Source organism: Nelusetta ayraudi, unplaced genomic scaffold, assembly GCF_046127955.1.
Source record: "Nelusetta ayraudi isolate G7.1 ecotype Tasmania unplaced genomic scaffold, CSIRO-AGI_Nayr_v1 ptg000031l, whole genome shotgun sequence".
Classification (NCBI taxonomy): Eukaryota; Metazoa; Chordata; class Actinopteri; order Tetraodontiformes; family Monacanthidae; genus Nelusetta; species Nelusetta ayraudi.
The window spans coordinates 3,132,503-3,153,758 of NW_027466081.1; the positions used below are offsets into that span (position 1 = coordinate 3,132,503).

The 21,256-nt window shown below is 42.7% G+C and overlaps 4 protein-coding genes and 1 long non-coding RNA gene across 10 annotated transcripts; 3 read left to right on the forward strand and 2 right to left on the reverse strand.

Moving 5' to 3' along the window:
• The first annotated feature begins 47 nt into the window (after positions 1-47).
• On the forward strand, positions 48-4,009 carry LOC142891391 (CD209 antigen-like). 2 transcript variants are annotated; one of them, XM_076030879.1, is made up of 7 exons: positions 48-191; positions 1,616-1,701; positions 1,816-1,911; positions 2,459-2,626; positions 3,104-3,246; positions 3,398-3,504; positions 3,616-4,009. In XM_076030879.1, exons 1-7 carry the CDS (start codon positions 187-189, stop codon positions 3,761-3,763), a joined length of 753 nt encoding a protein of 250 aa, XP_075886994.1. In that variant the 5' UTR covers positions 48-186; the 3' UTR covers positions 3,764-4,009. The 2 variants fall into 2 exon arrangements, with proteins under 2 accessions (XP_075886994.1, XP_075886995.1); XM_076030880.1 differs by lacking the exon at positions 48-191 and adding an exon at positions 1,317-1,501.
• Positions 4,010-4,438: 429 nt separating this feature from the next.
• LOC142891392 (CD209 antigen-like) lies at positions 4,439-7,220 on the forward strand. Of its 2 annotated transcripts, XM_076030881.1 has the most exons (6): positions 4,439-5,032; positions 5,100-5,201; positions 5,709-5,876; positions 6,354-6,496; positions 6,670-6,776; positions 6,900-7,220. In XM_076030881.1, exons 1-6 carry the CDS (start codon positions 4,963-4,965, stop codon positions 7,045-7,047), a joined length of 738 nt encoding a protein of 245 aa, XP_075886996.1. In that variant the 5' UTR covers positions 4,439-4,962; the 3' UTR covers positions 7,048-7,220. The 2 variants fall into 2 exon arrangements, with proteins under 2 accessions (XP_075886996.1, XP_075886997.1); XM_076030882.1 differs by lacking the exon at positions 5,100-5,201.
• A 3,063-nt stretch (positions 7,221-10,283) lies between these two features.
• Positions 10,284-12,675, reverse strand: LOC142891384 (asialoglycoprotein receptor 2-like). Of its 2 annotated transcripts, none has more exons than XM_076030867.1 (6): positions 12,562-12,675; positions 12,366-12,467; positions 11,522-11,627; positions 11,000-11,138; positions 10,715-10,821; positions 10,284-10,594 (listed from the first exon to the last, which is right to left on the reverse strand). In XM_076030867.1, the coding sequence occupies exons 1-6, from the start codon at positions 12,629-12,631 to the stop codon at positions 10,447-10,449; spliced, it is 672 nt and encodes a 223-aa protein (XP_075886982.1). In that variant the 5' UTR covers positions 12,632-12,675; the 3' UTR covers positions 10,284-10,446. The 2 variants fall into 2 exon arrangements, with proteins under 2 accessions (XP_075886982.1, XP_075886981.1); XM_076030866.1 differs by having other exon boundaries at positions 12,535-12,675.
• Positions 12,676-13,537: 862 nt separating this feature from the next.
• On the reverse strand, positions 13,538-14,195 carry LOC142891289 (uncharacterized). The gene is made up of 2 exons (XR_012927253.1): positions 13,961-14,195; positions 13,538-13,723 (listed from the first exon to the last, which is right to left on the reverse strand). It is a non-coding gene; the product is annotated as an uncharacterized LOC142891289 (long non-coding RNA).
• Positions 14,196-15,684: 1,489 nt separating this feature from the next.
• vtcn1 (V-set domain containing T cell activation inhibitor 1) lies at positions 15,685-20,617 on the forward strand. Of its 3 annotated transcripts, none has more exons than XM_076030870.1 (5): positions 15,685-15,872; positions 17,061-17,125; positions 18,865-19,224; positions 19,376-19,620; positions 20,246-20,617. In XM_076030870.1, exons 1-5 carry the CDS (start codon positions 15,841-15,843, stop codon positions 20,261-20,263), a joined length of 720 nt encoding a protein of 239 aa, XP_075886985.1. In that variant the 5' UTR covers positions 15,685-15,840; the 3' UTR covers positions 20,264-20,617. The 3 variants fall into 3 exon arrangements, with proteins under 3 accessions (XP_075886985.1, XP_075886983.1, XP_075886984.1); XM_076030868.1 differs by having other exon boundaries at positions 15,688-15,872; positions 19,376-19,627; XM_076030869.1 differs by lacking the exon at positions 15,685-15,872 and adding an exon at positions 16,145-16,279 and having other exon boundaries at positions 19,376-19,627.
• Positions 20,618-21,256: the final 639 nt, after the last annotated feature.

The following is a 21,256-nucleotide window of genomic DNA, read 5'->3' on the forward strand; positions in this document are numbered from 1 at the left end:
GGCTCTGGTCTTTTTTTGTAACTCGGAGTCTCGTTCATGAGTTGGGTTTGAATAGAGAGGGAGATTAGCAGACGGACTGGAGCAGCATTTGACTCTTTTGGAAAGAATAAGGTCGCGGATACAAGTGGCCGAAAAAAGCACTGACCCAACGTGACCTGAACCCGGAAAACCGGTAGACCACATCGTATGAGGTACGAGTTTTATCTTTTCACAGCTTACACGACATCTTTTACTGCTACGTTTAGCTTTTTTGTTTGTCCCCTGCTTCGATAACTCTTCTGACGTTAGTAAATGACCACGTCGATGGGATTGATTTTTATTTTGACATCCGATACGTTTTATCTGATTAAGTAATTACATATTCCACGAGTAGATCTCTCAAATGAGTATCATTCAATGTAAGAAAAAAAAAAAAAAAAAAGTTAATCGCAAACAATGTTACTTTCAAGAATAACATAACCACAATGTAGATGGGATCAGTTGAGGCAACTTTACTTGCTCATGTGATCTTGAAGACGGTCGCCATCTGAAAAGGCGTCTTTAGTTCAAACAAAGGTTGGAGAGTCCAGTGTACCTAACCGCCAGGAAGAGGTGCTAAAGACATGGGACTCTCCAACCTTTTTTTACATTGTGATGACCTGGACGACTGAGAAGCTTCACAGACAACAAAACTACACTGTCTTGTACTTGGCCTCATGCACATGCACTGCTCAAAACTATTAAAACCTATTCAACCATTTTTCATTTATATCCTTCAGTCTCTTCACATCGTCAATGCCTAAATAATATATTAGTCTGTGCATCCATCCGTCTTCTACACCCACTTCCTTCTGCATTCAGGGTCGCGGGGGTCTGCTGGAGCCAAACCACCTGTCATGGGGGCCAAGGCAGAGTTACACCCTGTCTAGTCCAGCGCAGGACCACATAGAAAGCACAGGAAAAAAAAATAGAGGACGCCTGATTTTTGTTTTGTTTTTTTCAGTTTCCATAATCACACTTTCAAAAACTGAACAAAAAGACTTTCACAATGTATTTAAAACTCACAGTTAACAACTTTACAGCAGCCTCAGGCACGCGTCTTCGCACTATTGAGAACTCAACATTCTTTTTTTGTTCTGTTTGACCAGCTGGGTTCGCATGGCACAATGTGTCAAGGCTGAGGTGAGGCCTGAGGCGTCAGGCTCAGTCGGCCCTTTCCTGTGTCGAAATGGATGCAGGCTGAAATTGTCACACCCTAACTACACAAAATGCTATTTTTTCTTATTTGTCCTTTGACATGCTAGTGGTGTAGAACCCGCTCTGACGCCACCTTGTTTTCGTGTCAGCAGGTTTAGCTAGTTTATGCAGGAAGTCATAAGCAGAGGCCTAAAGATGTTGTTTTCTGCTGAGTCCTGTGATAAATCGTGTGACGCTGCCCCTCCAGAGTCCAGTTTGAGATACAAGAACTGAGTGAAGAGATGAGAGAATTAAAAAAAAGGAAGATGAGTTAGGGGAGGAGAGGGTAATATTTTCATTTCCTTATGCACACTTACGCAGAATTTATTTTTAAAAAGTTTCTGGGGGGAGGGGGACTACCTTCATCCTCTCTTCAATTTGTCTCTTCCTCATACTGCAGAACCGCAGAGGACGTACACATGGAGGAAATCTACGTCAATGTTGAAAGGATCAAACATGACCTGGAGCCTCCAACAAATGAGAACAGTAAGAGTGTCCCATCACCTAGACACTGTACATTAGGCGCGGTGGTGCATTTTTTTTTGTTTGTTTGTTTTGATTTATTTACTTAATAATTAATTAAATAATCAATTATTTTAGAACCCAGGAAATCTAGGAGCAGAATTCTTGACTCCATCTTTCTGGGCCTGCTGAGCGTCTTCCTGCTGGCTGGACTCGTTGGCCTCGCTATTGTCTGTGAGTAAATTGTCAAGGTGGGATTTTGTGTCTTTCCAAGGCAGCGAAACAGAACACGTGCCTTTGATCATAGAGCACCTAACCGACGTGCTACACATGTGAGTAGCAAATGGAACGGACCACAGCCAGTTGTGATTGGCAATCAGATATCAAGACTGGGATTCCATTCCCTGAACTTGACCTGTTCGCATCCTGTGAGTCGATAAGCACACAAAAGTGCCTGAAAGACGGCACTTACTGAAATTAAATTTTGCATGAGCGGTCCTAATAAAGGTTATGTAATGTTTAAGTGTGATTCTGATTCCATTTTCGAGCTGTGCTGTACATTGTATTAGTAGTAATAATAATGGTATTGCAAGTTGGACAAAGTATGATATCACGGAAGGCCCAGGCATCAATGGCTGTTAATGACGTTATACCTGTGATCATTGTCAAAACGGTGCATTGCAACATTGTAAGAAAAAATTCTTCTCTCTCCCTTTTTGAAATCTTTGAAAAAAGTATCCCTCTTTGAAAGTGATATTTGTCTACTTCTGGTGTCTTTTAGACAGCAAGTTGGTGAGACACTCCTGGGATGTTCAGACCAACCTGACCGATCAACTCCAGGCCAGCAGGGACGATCGGTCTGCCATGACAGTGGAAATAGACTCACTGAAAGCCAACGTGACCAAACAGAGCACAGAGCTGGAGAGGCTGCATGCTGCATCCAGACTGGGTGAGTCAGTGTGGTTTGAACAGGGTGACTTCACCAGCTGCACCACATCCTCTCTCTCTCTCTCAGTGCGATTTGAACAGGGTGGCTCTCTCTCTTTCTCTCTCTCTCTCTCTTTCTCATTCTCTTTATCTCTCTCTCTCTCTCTCTCTCTCACCTTCTGTGTCATCATAACAAGCTAATAATATTTATTAACGCAATGCTTTTCACAGAAAGACACTCACAAAGACGGCCAGCATAGCTCACTGGCAAGCTCAGCAGGGGGGAGGGAGAGTGAAAGCTGCAATCTAAAACGTAACCACTTGATGTTAATTGTTGCACATTAACCTATGTCTCTAAACTAAGATCAACATGGTTTAGGCTTGTTGAGACTCTGTATTGACACAAGATAGATAGATAGATAGATAGATAGATCCCATCACTCTCAACTTTTCCACTGCCGAGTTGCTGTCACATTATTTCACTCTGTTTGGCCTCCAGGAGGACGCTGTCCTGACAGGTGGACCCGTTTCAGCGGTAGCTGCTACAGTCTTTCCACTCAGGCCCTCTCCTGGGAAAAGGCCAGAGAGTTCTGCATCAAAGAGGGAGCAAACCTAGTGACCATAGACAATGCTGAAGAACAGGTAGCTTTTCTTACGTGCATCACTCAAACTCTCTCTGAGTATTTCTAACTCAAAAATAATAATAGAAAATAAATTTAATTATACCTGTGAAGCATTTTCTTAAAAAAAAAAAAATATATATCGATTTCTTGCAATTATTTTTACAAAATAGATGTTTGCCTCAGAGAAGATCACTGGAGACACCTGGATTGGTTTGAACGACAGAGAAGAAGAGGGCACGTGGAAATGGGCACTGGACAACTCTTCACTGATTCAGCTGTAAATATGACCACTGTCTTTTATTGCTGCCTGCAAGTGAAAACCCCCGGGTGTTAGTAATAAAGCCAGGCAGGTATGGCTGTTAAAATTCACTTCCCAATTGCTTTCCAGGTTCTGGACAGAAAACCAGCCTGATAACGGAGGCCAGGGTGAAGAGTGGGGCGAAGAAGACTGCGTGCACCTCGAAATGATCACAAGGAAATGGAATGATCTGCGGTGCGACAGCTCCGTGAAATTTATGTGTGAAAAAATGGCTTAGTATATTTCCACTCTAGTAATGAACTTGTTGGGAAGCTGTCTTCAGTTTGTCATAAGTTGCTTGCAGATGATGTGTCATTTAATAAATCTTAATGTATGGCATTACTCCTGTGGCATTAGCCAAGCAATCTGGACATGAAGTAATTCCCGTAGCGCACATATAACGCCACAGATAGATTGCAACAATGTGAACTGAAGTGGAATGTGGTCTAAATTTAAGGAAGTAAACGCAAGAATGTTAATTGAACTTTCAACTTCCTGTCTTCAACTTTTGTCTTTTCTTTGTCCTTGACCGTATTTTCATTTGTGTCGTTAGCTGTTGTTGTTTTTCTCTGTCATTTGAAGGGACTGACTGGTCGCTTCAGAGGCAGATAGCAGATAGGAAAGTACATACAGTATACTCTAATTATTGCATTATGAGTGATGACACAGTCGGTGATGATTTTCTGGGTTGGAGAAGTTTGTGCGTCTGTGGCATTGAGAGTAAGAGAGAGCATGTTTTGCAGCTGTAGAAGTCACAAGTCAGCCACTGCAAAAAAAATAAATGGATAATTCTTCGCTGACACCAGTGCCTGTCCTTTATTTCTTCTTCTTCTTCTTCTTTGTCTGCTTCATACGACATTGTTGCACTACTGCCAAAATTAACCCCTTACAGCATGTACACAATCACACACACACAAACACAAACAACTCCACTGAGTTGAGAAGCACAATGATAATGGCTGAGTGAGCGCAGTCATGTGTTCATGTGTTATTTAGGTGACTTGATTCACTTCATCTTTGTGTATGTCAAAGGGGGAAAAACTGAAAAGACTGTCATTGTGACATGACAGGTAGCTCCTCTTCTTCCACATTATCCTTGTTTTGTTCTTTGTTTTCCGTTTTTCCGATGCACAGACTCCGCACCTGTTAACACTTTTGAAAAGTCAGTATGTCTCTGTGTGACCAACTGGGTTCTTCCCTCACAACATGTCAGGGTTGAGCTGCCATTCGTTCACACTGGCAGCCTCTGCAGCGTGTGAGGTGTCAGCCTTGTTGAGTTGTTAGTGAGAGCGCATCACAATTGTTGCACCTTAACCACACAAGTTTCTGTATAGTTCGGCCCCTATTTCTCAAGAGGAGAGGTCTGTTGTCTTCAATTCTAATAGTTCTAGTTTACATACACCCTCACATGTGCTGGGAGCTGCCAAGGATGTACACATGGAGCCCATCTACGGCAATGTTGAAAGTACCAAACGTCATGACCCTCAACCTCCAACCAATCAGAGCGGTAAGAGTGTCCCATCAGCTCGAGCTGTGGTTCTCAAACTGAAATGAAATGAAATTAAAATGTTTAGATCCCAGGAGCTCCAACAGGAGATTTCTTGTCTGCGTGTCCGTCTCTCTTGGCCTGCTGAGCGCCCTCCTGCTGGCTGGACTGGTCGGCGTCGCTATTGTCTGTGAGTAAATTGTCAGGGTGTGATTTTGTGTCTTCGTCAGGCAGTAGAACAGAGTATGTGCCTTTGATTATAGAGCACCTAATCGATGTGCCATACACAAATTAATCATAACCAGGATTCAGTTATAGTTATAAAATCTGTTTTGAAAAAACAGTACCAATAAATGCAGAAGAAAAAAACAAAACAAAAAAAACAAATCTCACAAAAAAAAATCAATCTTTGTTTATTCAATGTGAGAATGTGCCTGCTGCCGTCCACAAAAGGAGAAAAAGCGACTTACACGATGCGCACACCATGTGCGATGACTGAAATTATACCTGTTATTATTGTCAAAATGCTGCATCATTGTGTGAAAAATATCTTTGAAATTTAATTAATTTCTTTTTCTTAATTTTTTTTATTTCTTTTTTTTTTCTTGACTGTCACATGATCAAAAAATATTTGATAGAAGTGGACACAAAACACCCTCTTTGAAAGTGATATTTGTCTACTCCTGGTGTCTTTTAGACAGCAAGTTGGTGAGACACTCCTGGGATGTTCAGACCAACCTGACCGATCAACTCCAGGCCAGCAGGGACGATCGGTCTGCCATGACAGTGGAAATAGACTCACTGAAAGCCAACGTGACCAAACAGAGCACAGAGCTGGAGAGGCTGCATGCTGCATCCAGACTGGGTGAGTCAGTGTGGTTTGAACAGGGTGACTTCACCAGCTGCACCACATCCTCTCTCTCTCTCTCAGTGCGATTTGAACAGGGTGGCTCTCTCTCTTTCTCTCTTTCTCTTTCTCATTCTCTTTATCTCTCTCTCTCTCTCTCTCTCTCACCTTCTGTGTCATCATAACAAGCTAATAATATTTATTAACGCAATGCTTTTCACAGAAAGACACTCACAAAGACGGCCAGCATAGCTCACTGGCAAGCTCAGCAGGGGGGAGGGAGAGTGAAAGCTGCAATCTAAAACGTAACCACTTGATGTTAATTGTTGCACATTAACCTATGTCTCTAAACTAAGATCAACATGGTTTAGGCTTGTTGAGACTCTGTATTGACACAAGATAGATAGATAGATAGATAGATAGATAGATCCCATCACTCTCAACTTGTCCACTGCCGAGTTGCTGTCACATTATTTCACTCTGTTTGGCCTCCAGGAGGACGCTGTCCTGACAGGTGGACCCGTTTCAGCGGTAGCTGCTACAGTCTTTCCACTCAGGCCCTCTCCTGGGAAAAGGCCAGAGAGTTCTGCATCAAAGAGGGAGCAAACCTAGTGACCATAGACAATGCTGAAGAACAGGTAGCTTTTCTTACGTGCATCACTCAAACTCTCTCTGAGTATTTCTAACTCAAAATAATAAGAAAAAACACTTTAATTATACCTGTGAAGCATTTTCTAAAAAAAAAAAGACAAGTAGTGCTTTTTTTAGTATATCGATTTCTTGCATTTTTTTTTTTTTTTTTACAAAATAGGAGTTTGTCTCAGAGAAGATCACTGGAGACACCTGGATTGGTTTGAATGACAGAGAAGAAGAGGGCACGTGGAAATGGGCAATGGACAACTCTCCACTGATTCATCCGTAAATATGACCACTGCCTTTTTTTCTGCTGCCTGCAAGTGAAAGTTTAAAGCTGCTTCATTTGTTAGCAATAAAGCCAGGCAGGTAAGGGTGTTAAAAATTCACTTCCCAATGACTTTCCAGGTTCTGGTCAGAAAACCAGCCTGATAATGGAGGCCAAAATCAAGGGTGGGGTGAAGAGGACTGTGTGCACCTTCAACTGTGGTCAAAGAAATGGAATGATCTGCGGTGTAACTACTCCACAAATTGTATGTGTGAAAAAATGGCTTAGTATATTTCCACTCTAGTACTGAACTTCTTTGAAAGCTCAAAATGAATAAATTTTTAATATAATATAGTAAAATTCAGACTTGGAGGCTTTGGTTTGTTTGTCACTGTAGGTTTATGCTCATCTAAGCTGTCTTCAGTTTGTCACAAGTTGCTTGCATAAAATGAAATATAATACATTTTTATGTATGTCATTACGCCTGTCGTTCTGGTGTCTTTCACATGTTAGTTTTTGTTGAGTTCTTTTATTAAAAAAAAAAAATGTTTTTTTCCCCATCCAGTGCTACTTGTTAATTCCCTCATGAAATCTGCTACCACTTGCAAAAACCTGCTGCTACTTATTATTACAGAATAATACTCTCGAAACTGCCACATACTAAAATCTGATTCCATTACAAACTTAATACCTAGCTTTGGGTACACACTCTTGAGATTTTCTGGGCCATTCCTAGTGAAGCCTCATCATAAAGGAAGGTTTTCAGTCCACTCTTAAATAGAAAGAGGGTTTCTGCCCTGTGGATTTGAATTACGAGCTGGTTCCATAAAACAGGGCACTATCCCAGAATATTTTTAGCGATTCTCCGGACTACCAGGAGACCTGCATTTTGGTTGTGCAGTCTTCTGATCAGCTGATAAAGCACTAAATAACCCAAAATAGGGCGTGTTCTCATAGCCTCGCCTCGCCTCGCCACGGTTCGATTGTGTCCTCATTGGCCCCCGGTTCACGAGACCGTGGGCGGAGTCGACGCGGTAAAGCGGGACAATGTTTTCGACAGCGTTATGTCTGTGCGATACACGACAGCGCAGCGATGGACAAAACGTAGAAGTTGTTTCATAGCTGCTGCTCGGTCTGTGGTTGCTTTTCTGTTAAAGAAAGAACAGTTTCCCTCACTGAAATCACAGTTGATCATTTATGCGGGCAACATTTATAATTTCTTGTTTCGTTTTCTGGGAGAGTAAAGGTGTAGTTCAACCTTTATATTTCCACCAAAAGTAAACACGAGACAGATACAGCGGGAAATAGCATTTATTTAAAAACAAACAGACAGTAAACACGCCTCCTTATTTGAAACAGCTGCCCTAGCGAGCCAAGGACCACTTTATGCCGCGGTGTTCGAGGCTTCCTCGCGGCGAAGAGCCACGTCCTCTCGACGAATCCGTATTTCCTCTCGTCTCGAGACTCCTCGGATTCCCTAACTTAACGCGCCTCACGCAGGAGCAACTCGGTTTGTTCCGAGCGCTTCGCCGTTTGCCGCTCGTCGTTTTCGCGAATATGGTTGAACACACTCGCGAACACGGAAGTTCCGTGTCGAAAGAGTTAGCGTCGGTGTCCGCTCCGACAGGGAAAATCGACGAAAACACTGAGCCAATCCAGTGCCCTGCTCTTCGTTACGTCACCACTAAACTCGCCTCGTCTCGCTTGGACCCTGAGCGCTTGAGGTACCAAAACGGCGCCCCCTACAACCGTGTAGCGGCCAGTGAGGACACTCTACAACCGTACCGTGGCGAGGCGAGGCGAGGCGAGGCTATGAGAACGCCCCCATACAGTGCCAAGTTCAGTAAGGTAAGTTGGTGCCTTGCAATTAAGGACCTTGCAGCAGAGAAGGATCACTTTAAATTTTGAACTTCACCAGCAGCCAATGTAGGGAGGCTAAGGCAGGAGAAATATGGTCCATTTTCCTTGTTCCAGTCAGAAAAAGAGCAGCGGTGTTCTGAATCAGCTAAGGAGTCTTTACTGACGTATTGGGGCATCCAGACAACTGGGAGTTGCGGCCATTGAGCCTTTGGGTAAGAAATGGATTGCAGGTTTTTTTTTTATGCATCTTTTTGAGATCGAAAATATTATCAAAATCTGTTGCCTTGGCGTGTAATGTTTCTTCGTGATAGTCTTGTGTTCCTTTGTGTTCTCTGTAAATTTACTTCCTGTTGCTTGTCTGCCTTTTGGACCTTTTTGTCCCATGACTTTCACTTGCGTCCAGTTGTCGGTCCTTTCCTTGATTGTTCTCACCTGTACTCCCCTACCCTCTTGTGTAACCCCTCCACTTACTTTGGTGCAGATGGAGGAAAGCTTGTTAACATTTAAAATTCTGGTATAGCAGAGAGATCAAATTTGAACCAACACAAGCAGCTCAATCCATCCATACATCTTTTGCCGCTTATCCGGAGTCGGGTCGCGGAGGCAACAGTCTCAGCAGAGATGTCCGGACTTCCCTGGTCCCAGTCACCTCCTCCAGCTCATCTGGCGGGAGGCAGATGCCCGAGGCAATCGCAGGCCAGCCGAGAGACATAGTCCCCCCCAGCGTGTCCTGGGTCTTCCCCGGGGTCTCCTCCCAGTGGTGCATGCCCAGATCACCTCTTCAGGGAGGCGTCCAGGAGGCATCCAAAACAGATGCCCTAGCCTCCTCAGCTGGCTCCTCTCGATACAGAGGAGCAGCTGCTCTACGCCGAGCTCCACCCAGGTAACTGAGCTCCTCAAACTGTAGCGCAAGCAGCTCCTTTAATGCCAATCAATGTGTTTCGTCTGTCAAAAAGGATTTGATGATCAATGTTAACAACTAATTCTAGTACTGTACTACTGCGGACCTGATAGAAACTCTGAAAATTTGTAGTATTGTGCGGGTGAAGGAGGGTTTCAAATGATTCATAATTAAGTTTTGGTTTAGGATTGATTGGTAGAGAAGCATCATGAACGTCAGCAATTCCACCTGTTTGTCATTGTCATGAGATACGTGTTTACTTGTATGACTCGGAGGGGTAGAGACATTTAAACTGACAGAATAGACCAATGAGTTGGTCTGAAATTAACCTGATTACCAAAAGTGCTTTTGATGACAGTCTGCTCTCTCCCTATGTTACTCTCTGGCCCCCAATTAAGACCCTCTTCTTAACCTGGACTCTCTTCTTAAGACGCTGCCCAGCAGCAATCAAGCCAGTTTATCCAACAATATTTTTATATTTTTTATCTCAGCTTGTATATAGATTTTTTTAGTATTGTATTTCTGGAACTGGGCAACGACATTTCGTTGTGAATTGAACCACTGCTGTGTTTTTCTTCATAATGACAATAAAGAAAGTCCAAGTCCAAGTCTAAGTCTAAGAAATTGTTCCAACCTCCTGGTTTTTACTTGGCGCGCTGGTGGTTGGTATGTTTATACTGCGGGCCTTGGTAGTGGCTTGGTCTCGGTTAAAGGTAGTCTTGACTACATCACTTGTGAAAAACACAAAGAAGACACTAGTAACGCTATACATGAACCACATGGATTTATTCGATTATACATCATCTGAAACACAAAAAATAAACTCTTACAGTTTTCAGTTCCTCCCTCCAACTCTTTGCATTTCTACTCTCTCATAACAGCTGAAGCTTGTCTCCAAACAAGCACAGCATCATACTGAGAAGGTATTAAGCTATTTTTTCACAGATAAAATTCATGGAGTTGTCGCACCACAGATCATTCCATTTCTTTGCGGGCATTTCGAGGTGCACGCAGTCCTCTTGGCCCCACAATTTACTGTTGCCTCCGTTATCAGGCTGTCTTTCTGACCAGAACCTGGAAAGTCATTAGGGAGTGAATATTAGCACCGTTAACTACTTGGCTTTATTGCTTACAAATGAAGCGGCTTTAAGCTTTCACTTGCACGCAGCAAAAAAAGAAAGTGGTCATATTTACGGGTGAATCAGTGAAGAGTTGTCCATTGCCCATTTCCACGTGCCCTCTTCTTCTCTGTCATTCAAACCGATCCATGTTTTTTCAGTGATCTTCTCTGAGACGAACTTCTATTTTGTAAAAATAATTGCAAACAATCGATTTACAATTTATGAAAAAGTACTATTTAAAAAAAAAAAAAAAACATGATGCTTCATAGTTATAATGCAGTTTTTTTTTGTTTTTTTTTATTCTTTTGAGTTGCAAACAGTCAGGCAGAGTTTGAGTAATGCACATTAGAAAAGCTACCTGTTCTTCGGCATTGTCTATGGTCACTAGGTCTGCTCCCTCTTTGATGCAGAACTCTCTGGCCCGTTCCCAGGAGAGGGGCTGAGTGGAAAAAATGTAGCAGCTACCGCTGAAACGAGTCCACCTGTCAGGACAGTGTCTCCCTGGAGGCCGAACAGAGTGAAATAATGTGACAGCAACTAGGCAGTGGACAAGTCAAGAGTGATGGGATCTATCTATCTATCTATCTATCTATCTATCTATCAATCCATCAATCCATCCATCCATCCATCCAATTCAGTCTCTATATTTGGTGTGAATACAAAGTCTCAAAATGTCTAAACTGCATTTTTGTCATCAGTGAGTCAAAATGAAAATGCATCACCATACAATATTTTTCATCATACATATTGTCTTATGTACTGTATCTTGAAACGGTCGGTAGGTAATGGCGGTTTTATGGGCAGTAGAAGGTTGCGTGTCTGTGTGAGTGAGCGAGAGAGGATATCGTGAAGTCGCCCTGTTCAAACCACACTCACTCACTCACTCCGTCTGTATGCTGCAAGCTCTCTGCTGACGGCAGACAGCTCGTGTATACTGCTTGTGAGGTTGGCCCGGATGTCCCAGGAGTGTCTCATTAAGTTGTTGTCTGAAACACATCAGAGGAAGACAAATGTCACTTTCAAAAAAGGCTGCTTTGGTTTCCGTGGCCATTAAATTATCTGTTTGTGAAACAAACCACAGGGGGGAAAAAATGAAATGAAAGACATTGTTGAAACCAATTTGAATAACCAATAAGAAAAACAGAGAGCGATCAGAGCATTTGTGAGTTACAGAAATGGGGTTGGCAGAGGACAATTTCTTTTATTCTTTATTTCCTTCTTATTTTCTTATTTTTTGTGCAAATTTCTTTTTCTATCATTTATATTTGGTGTTTGCGTAAAATGATGATATGATCATGAATTCTTCAGTGTTTCTGTTGTGGCGGGAATCATTTAGTGTAAGAGCTCAATAATTAAAAAAAAAAAAAAAAAAAAAAGCACATTTGATTTTGAATGTTCAAAATTTGCATGGTTGAGTTGTGCTGCTTCAATTCAAAACAGAATGACACTCTGACAATTTACTCACAGACGATATCGAGGCTGACGAGTCCAGTTCACACTTTCATCAGACTTTCCCTTGAATTTGAGTTTTGTGAGATTTATTTTTTCATATCTTCTTCTGCATTTATTGCTAATTTCACATCAATAACCAAATCTTCATTATGATTTACTTGCTGTTGCTTGCCATTTCCAGTGTGTAGCGCACAGATTCGCTGCTCTAAAGGCACCTGTTCGGTTTTGCCACCTCCATAAGACACAAAATCCCACCCAGTCTATTTACTCACAGGCTGCAGCGAGGCCAATGAGCACAACCAGCAAGAAGACGCTCAGCAGGCCCAGTAAGACGCAGCCACGGTCAAGAGATCCCCTCTTACAGTTCCTGGGATCTGAAAAAAGATTTATTTTTTTTATTTTTTTAAAGTGCAATCACCCCTGACACACACACGAACGCACAGTGGCCAGCTGATGGGACACTCTTACTGCTCTCATTTGTTGGAGGCTCCGGGTCATCACGTTTGGTCCATTCAACATTGGCGTAGATTTCCTCCATGTGTACGTCCTCTGCAGTTCTGCAGTATGAGGAATAGACAAATTGAAGAGGGGATGAGAGTAGTCCCCCTCCCTGAAGGGCCAGAAATATTTTAAAAATAAATTCTGCATAAGTGTCACTTTTGGAACACAAGCAACTTTCTTTGTTCCTTATTTTATTTTATTTTTATATCTCACGTTTTTACACAGGTGTTTGTGTCTCATACACATGATTTATCGCATGAATATCCAGAAAGCAGCACTTTTAGCACTTTTAGTGCATGACTTCCTGCATAATCCAGTTCGAAGTTGTTGTGGGGGAAACCAAGGTGGTCTCAGGGGGAGGGGTCAACACCAATAACCTAGGAATGCTTATGAGACCCCCAACTTTTTTTTTTTATATATGCCAGAACAGTGCCTCACATGCACTTTTTCTAGAATTTTGAACATCAACAGGAGTAAAAAGAAAATTGACTTTTTATAAGGGGCCTTTAGGAAGTACCCTAATTTTATCTTTGCAATATGAATGACCATGCATCTAAATTAAAATACAGCCCTAATGTGTCTAAACAACAAGGTCCAAAGTGTCATCTACTGCTGCTTGTGGCTCCGTGAAAAAATGACACAAGGTAAGAAAAAAAAAAAAGTGTGTGTGTGGTGAGGTTGTAACACTATCAGCCTCTGTTTCGGTGCAGGAAATAGCACGAAGAGCCTGACACCTGGCCTTCAGCTGGTCAAAAAGAAAAAGAATATTTCTCAATTGTGGGAACGAGGCGCACTTAATGACGTGTGCCAGAGGTTGTGTAGTTTGGTCCTTGCTTTGTGTTGCGTCATCTCTAAAACAAAAATTGTAGTTTACAGTAAGTTTAAAACACAATGTTTTGTTGTTGTTGTTGTTGTTGTTTTACTTTTTGAAAGTCTGATCATGGAAGTTGTGGCTAGTGATGAGGATTTATTTTTTATTAATCAAGACCCAGACAGTAACTACTGCACTGTTTGCCAAAATGTCAAACCATCCCTTTAAGGATTCCAGTCAGTCGCACGCACACCTTTCAAGATTTCAAAAGAAAGGAGTCCTACATGTAAGGATACTGATACTTGATTTGGAATCCTGCTCAAAATGAAACTGGAAAGTCAGAACACAGGCTGATCCAACTTCAGTGGCAAGTCTAAATGAGGCTCAGCAGTGTGTGTGGCCTCCTCGTGCCTGTACGACCCTCCCTACAATGCCTTGGCATGCTCCTGATGTGACGGCCAATTGTCTCTTGCGGGATCCCCTTCCACACCTGGATTGAAGCATCAGTCAGCTCCTGGACAGTCTGTGGTGCAATGTGGCGTTGGTGTATGGAACGAGACGAGATGATGTCCCAGAAGTGCTCAATTGGATTCAGATCTGGAATGGGCAGGCCAGTCCAGTCCAGAGCGTCAACGTCTTCATCATGCAGGAACTGAGGCCTGGTATTGTCACGCATTAGGAGGAACACAGGGCCCACTGCACCAGCATATGGTCTCACAATGGCTCTGAGGATCTCATCCAGGTACCTAACGGCAGTCAAGGTACCTCTGGCTAGCAACAAGGAGACCTATGCTGCTGCTCACGTCGGTCACATGTGCTTTGAGTGTACCTGCCCTCATCCGTGAAGAGCACAGGGCGCCAATGGCGAATTCGCCAATCTTGACGTTCGCTGGCAAATACCAATCGCACTGCACGGCGTTGGGTTGTAAGTAAGCCCTCATATCCCCCCCATGGACTCTGTTCCTGGCTATTTGAGCAGGAACATGCACATTAGTGGGCCTGCTGAAGCTCTGGCAGTGCTCCTCCTGTTCCTCCTTGCACAAAGAAAGCTAGCGGTCCTGCTGCCTGGTTGTTGACCCTCCTACGGCTCAGTCCACGTCTCCCGGTGTACTGGCTTGTCCCCTGGTATCTCCTCCATGTTCTGGACGCTGTGCTGGGAGACGCAGCAAACCCTCCTGCCACAGCTTTTATTGCTGTGCCATTTTTGGATGGGCAGCACTACATGAGCGACTTCAGCGAGTGGTGGAAACCACCTTGTGGAGGACCATCCGGGGGCGGGTACCACTCCTTTATAAGGGTTGTCTTGGTAATTGCCTCTCATTTCCACCTGTTGCCTGTTCCATTTGCACAACAGCAGGTGAAACGGATTCACAATCAGCATCCATTCCTAACTGGACAGGCTGATTTCACAGAAGTGTGATTGACTTGGGGTTACATTGTGTTGTTTTGGTGTTCCCTGATGAATGATCCTTGACTTGCCCACTAATTCACCTCAAAGTCTTTTTGTGAGCCGTCATTCTGGCTCTTTGTTCTTTTTCAACTCTATATTTAAAAAATACATATACATTTGATCATTTGATTATATTCTTTTTGTCAGACAGACACACAACCGTACAATCATCATCATGCTTCTCACTACCCCTCACTAGTCAGTAATAACCTTACTAGAAAAATGAAAGGTAGGTATGACACTAGACAGTGAATGCTGTGTGTGTGTGTGTGTGTGTGTGTTATTGAAATAACTGAAGACTGTCAACAGCCGCTCTTCTTCAACGGAACCCGGCAGCTTTGTTGCGGTGCGGCAGGTTATCCGAGGTGATGACTGCCGACTGTTGTGATTCAGTCACATATTATTTTTCCAGCAAACATGCAGATGTCAAATGAGAAGACGTGTGTGTTTGTGAAGGACCAGGCAATGAATGGCCTTTGATGCTATTCCATCCCTCTTTCAGCCACTCTTGAACTCACAATTGTATTTTATTGATTTCAATTCGTGAAAAGTGCTCTCACTGCCGTTTATCCAGCTAAACCCTTCAAGTACGTGTTTCAGTTCGCCGTCGCTGTTGTTTTTTGGTTTGTCTGCCTGTTTGTTAACCAGAAGACACAGCAACGGATGGCCCATTCGTCGAGGTACCTCCTCTAGCCGAGAAAGTACCTTTATTTTGACAAGATCAAGCCACCCCTGCAACAACCTGTCAAGCGAAATGAAGCACACGCCTTAAAGGTAATATTTGCTCTTGGTGTCACGTTGAGAAGGCTGCCGGGACAGGAGGAGGGGGGGTGGCAAGTATGGGCAGTATTTTGGGCAGTATGTCAGCACATCGCTGAGGGATTATTTTTGCAGAGCAATTTGGACTTGGAGGAGGCTGATGGCGTGACCGGACCTTTGCACCTGAGCAGCAGGAGCCACCAGAGGAAGTCGTTCTTCTGCAGCCATGGCTTCGCTGGGTCAGATCGTCTTCTGGAGGTGGGCTTACGGCGAGCTGAGCCGCATGTTGAGTGTGTGTTCTGAAGGTGCCTTAGTGCACGTCTCTGGGTGTGTGTTATTAGTTCGATTATTAGCATCTGTTATATCTTGAACCTTTGGGTTTCTCTTTTTTTTTTTTTTTTTTAACTAGTTTGGCTTTTAACCATTTGAACTGTTTCGCATAAAGTGTGGGAAGAGAGTTTTGCAAAATGCTGCAACCCTCTCAAAATTCTGAAAAGTAATTATTTGACTCCTTCAAGCAGGAACGGCTTATGTACACCTGCACCGTGACTGTTGCTGAACACACACTCAAGAAGTCCTCTGAGGCAAAAGCATTGCGCCACGAACAAACAGGTTCTGTGTTGTTCTTCCTAAACAACTGTTTGTAAAAACACTCGGAGCAATAGGTAGGACAGGCTTGTTTTGTTTTTTTTGCTTTTGCTTCTAAAATCTAATAATGACAATTTTGAAGTCATATCTGCACAGATGTAAAGACCAGGAACTCTTTTCTCATTTCTCCTCACATGACCTGACCAGAGCATCTTCCCCTGTGGCTAATGTAGAGTTGGACCACCCCATTAAAAAAAAAAAAAAAACAACATAGGTTTCTCAGTCTGTTTGATGTCTGTTGATGTCACACATAATCAAAGAAGCTGAGGCCGAATACAAACTCGCCTGGTTCTCGGTAGCACTCAAAGTTTAGTGGATTGACACAGCATTGAATTTCAGCATCCGAACTCTTTTTAACAATCAGATTTGTACATTCAACTGAATATATATATATATATATATATATATTTTTTTTTTTATCTTTGGGTGTGGCAAAAAATTGTGTCAAATAAATATTTTGGCACATAATCCATAATAATAATCCTTTAATCCATAACGTTAACCACAAGTGATCACTCATATTTGTTTATGAAGAGATGCTTTTGAACTCTTGACGCATAATGATGTTTTTATTTCATCCCCAACTGTTATCATATACCAGATGTCAAGTTTTAGTACTGTACTCACGAAAACCTTTAAAATGGAGGCTTGTACTTCCGGGGTCTGGGAGGCACTTTGCCTTGGTGGAGAAGGGAAAGCAATTTGTGTGCCACCTGTTTGTTGAACTTCCACTCTTTGTCGGCGCAGCCCTCTGTTTGTGCTGCTCCTAATCTATGCGCGTGTGTCTTCTGCGCACAGCATGACCATCCTGATCATCCTGTTCTCCGCCATCATCATCCTTGTCCTGGCGCTGACCTTCACACGTAAGAGCCCCTGCCGCCACCGTGGTGACTTGGCACCGCCTGTCTTGGACCTGCGGGGAACCCGGGGGTTCGTTTGGCTGTGTTTGCCTTGACAAAACAGCAGCTTATGTGCAATGACAACAAGCTCAAAAAAGGATTTCAAACAGTGCTTGTCCGTGTCTACTTTTCAGGAAGTCTTTTGTTTTGTTTGAATTTTAATTTTCACTTGGGTGTCATTAACACAACATAATTTGTGTGCAAGGAACAAGGAGAGTGGTCCTTCAGATAATTAATTAGACAAGGAATTTGTGGCTAAAGACCCAGGAATTTTTTTTAATCCCATATCATTATTATTATTATTATTATTATTATTATTATTATTATCATTATTATTATTATTATTATTATTATTATTATTATTATTATTATTATTATTATTATTATTATCATTATTATTATTATTATTATTATTATTATTATTATTATTATTATTATTATTGGTGAAGGACAATGGATCGGCATTCTCCGTCAGTACCCGGGTTCGTCTGAGGAACGAAATGGTCCAACCAGCAGACTACATTCAGAGAGCCAGAGTGCCGACTGGAAGAATCCTATAGTCACAGTCCCAAAGCCGAAAGCATACAGCCTCAAGAGCACCTAGTGGTAGGGCCTGCCCTCCACATACTACAACTCAATGTCGAAGGATGCCTTTCTCGTGCCAATCGGAGCCTCATTGAAGCCACCGCCTCCCAACATTCTATGCCTTCAAGTGACCCCCATTGACGCAGAGGTAGCAGGGCGCTACACCATTAATGGCTTTGACCACTTGTGCTACATACCCCATGCTAAACATGGTCTTGCCACCTATGTGCGGTCCGACATAGCCGAAGCAAATCACACGACAACAACACAGTACTCAGATGCTATAACCATTGGTGGTTTCCATATCACCAATGTGTACAATCGCCAACTGGGACATGCAGGTTCTACCCACCCTACCCTACCCCACCCACCCTGCCATCTATGTGGGGGACTTTAACAGCCACCACCCTGACTGGGGATACCCAGCAGTGGACAGTGAGGGAGAGGCACTTTCAGACGGGGCATCCAGAAATGACCTTGTTCTGATACACGATGCCAAACAAAGAGGAGCGTTCCAATCGGCCAGATGGAATAAGGACTATTCTCCGGACCTGTGCTCGGTCAGCTTTTTGAATGGCATCCCCTATCCCAGACAGACCCTCATTCTTGAAGACTTTCCACACAGTCATCACTGGCCCTAGCTCATACACATTGGCCTGCAACTCCCAGTCATAACCAGCCCTACCAACCGCTCTTCGTCCCATGCCTGGACGAGGAAAGTGCAGCCCTTTCACAAGTCTACAAAGCATCCAGGAACCCTGAGATAGCCTCATTATATTTAAATAAATTCTTATTATTATTAAAATAATGAATAATATATGTATGTGGGGGGGAGATATAATTGCTGCTGCACTTGGAAATAATACAAGACAAGAAATAAGATGTAAATTCTTCAGGTGCAATAGTTTTACAGTAAGAAATTAAATTTCAAATGCATTGAATTTCAACTGAAATTTGAGGACCATTTGAAGACACTGTTAGTGGTAGGCCGACAGACAGACCCTTAGTCAGCTCCCCTGCCTCTTTTAGACCTTCAAGGAGGATCATTCCTGAAGTTAATAATAGTAATAGTTAGCTATACCATCAAACACTGAACTCATGGACATTTCATCATCTAGGCCAATCCCCAGAAGTCACGAGCTTCAACATCAGCCCCGTCGGCAACATCAGCCAGGACGTGCTCCTCAGCTGTATCCTCCTCCAGAAAAACGACCAGGAGCAGATCACCAGGGTGTCGGTCACCTGGGAGAAGAAGGGCCAGCAGGGATTCGTCTACCAGTACAAAAACGGACACCCGGAGTTCAGCGACCAGAATGAGGCCTTTCAGGGGAGAGCGGAGCTCTTCCCCAGCCTCCTGGCGGAAGGGAATGCATCTCTGCTGCTGAGGAACGTGAGGATGACAGACGAGGGGTTATACACCTGCAGCATCGACTCCTCCAATGGCGGAGGGAAGATTAACATCCAGCTCAGAGCAGCAGGTGGGTCTCGCTTGTCTTTCCAGAAAGGATTCTAATTGACTTGGAATTGCAAGTTAATTATGCTGAATGTTGAAATGGCCAAATTTTGAAAGGTGTAAAGTTGCAGCGTGGGTTCACTTTCATATTTATTTATTTTCTAAATCATTTTCAGCCTACACGACTCCGACATTCACATTCTCCGAGGGAACGCTAGATGCGCAAGCGAGCAGGTGGTTCCCGGAACCCAATGTCACATGGTATAACCACGTCCACAAAGTCCTCGAAGCCAGAACCAGCCTGTTCCAGAACTCTGCGGGGATCTTCAGTGTGGCCAGCATGTTGCAGCCTATCAACCGTAGCGAGGTTTACACCTTCCAGATTGGAAATAAGCTGGTGACCGCTGTCTCTCAGGCAAAAGTGGGAGGTAAATTCTTGTATATACAGTATTTTAACTTCCAATAACTTCTGTGTCCCGTGAAGGAGCTTAAAAGTCTGCGAAATAACCACAATCCCATCAAAAGGTTTTATTTGAAACAGACAGTTTCGATGACATTACAATATAACTTCACCTATTTTCAACACTACGTTGATAGAGGGTCTGGTTACATTTGCTGATCCACATAAGCACCAAGTCTTAACCCAGCATATCTAGGCTAGCCTCCAGGTAAAGAGCCATATTTTAGCTCTTTAGTTCTACCAGCATGTAAACTAACCAACCTGACCTGAATCTTAACACTTGAGTCGATGGCTTTTATTTTATTTATTTATTTTTGGTGTTAGGTTATCAGTAATGTGCATTAGAAAATGTTGCCAGGACTTCATCAACAAAATAATGAGTAGAAAATAAGTGAATTTTAACTTTTAGTGAAGCATCAACTGAACCTTTTATGGCCAGCTGTTTCCATTTTCTCTATTCTGGTTATGGCCCTGAATAGGTAAATACATAAATTAAACAAAATAAAACTAGGACATTTATTAAATGAAGCAAATGGGATTCTACTTCATCTTTAGAGGTATTAATAGCGACTGTGTGTTTTTGCAGATTTTGACGTGTCTGTGAGGACATATTACACCTTCAGCACTGCATCTCCCTCACCGGCATCCACCTCCCTGCTTATCCTGATTTTAATCTACTGCATCTGTTGTCTGATCTAAAAATGAGACAGACAGGCTGAAGTGTGTGTGTGTGTGTGTGTGTGTGTGTGTGTGTGTGTGTGTGTGTGTGTGTGTGTGTGTGTAAGGCAAGGACCTCATTATTGCAGGTTTATGTTTGCTATTGCTGCGTGACGGCCTTGGTTTTGCATTAGGTGACACTTCCTATACTTAATCGGATTTATTTACGCACTGCACGTTGTATGTCATCAATTTCTTTTCTGACTTTGACTTTAATACAAAATAAAATGCTTTAATTGACTCTAGCCAACTTCTCATCTTTGTTATATATATATATTATTTTTTTTACTCCAGACTCAATTATATTTATTAATCATCCAAAAAATGTTTAGGGATACAGGACACAGAATATTCAGTCATCTGTTTAGATCCTTTAACGCAAGAGGCTTTTTAGCTTTATGCTAAACCCACTAACTTGTCGGAACTTACTAATGTTCGGAAGGAGACAAATGCAAGGTGGTCTTAGAGGGCAGAATGAACGAGGTGTTCATTCTGCCCTCTAAGACCACCTTGCATCCACCTGGAGAGCTTTGTCAGTAACTGAGAAGAGGTACAACTGCCCTTTCTGACATCAATGGCTGACTTTCTGAACTTCCCTAAAAGGTTGAAAACAAGTAAGATTTTCTCATTTCTTTGGAGTTTTGAGACAGATAAAACTCTGTTATAAAACACACAGTATCCAATTAAACCGTGTTCATATTCATTAAACGGTTAAAACAAAACAAAAAAAAAAAAAAAAAAAAAAAAACACCATGTTTATTAAAATCAAATTGGAAATTCGTTTTTTTTTTGTTGTTGTTTTTGTTGTTGTTTTTACATCGAGAGACAGCAAGCTCAGTTTAGTTTATGTTAACTCTGGTACTGTCGCTCGTGGCGACTG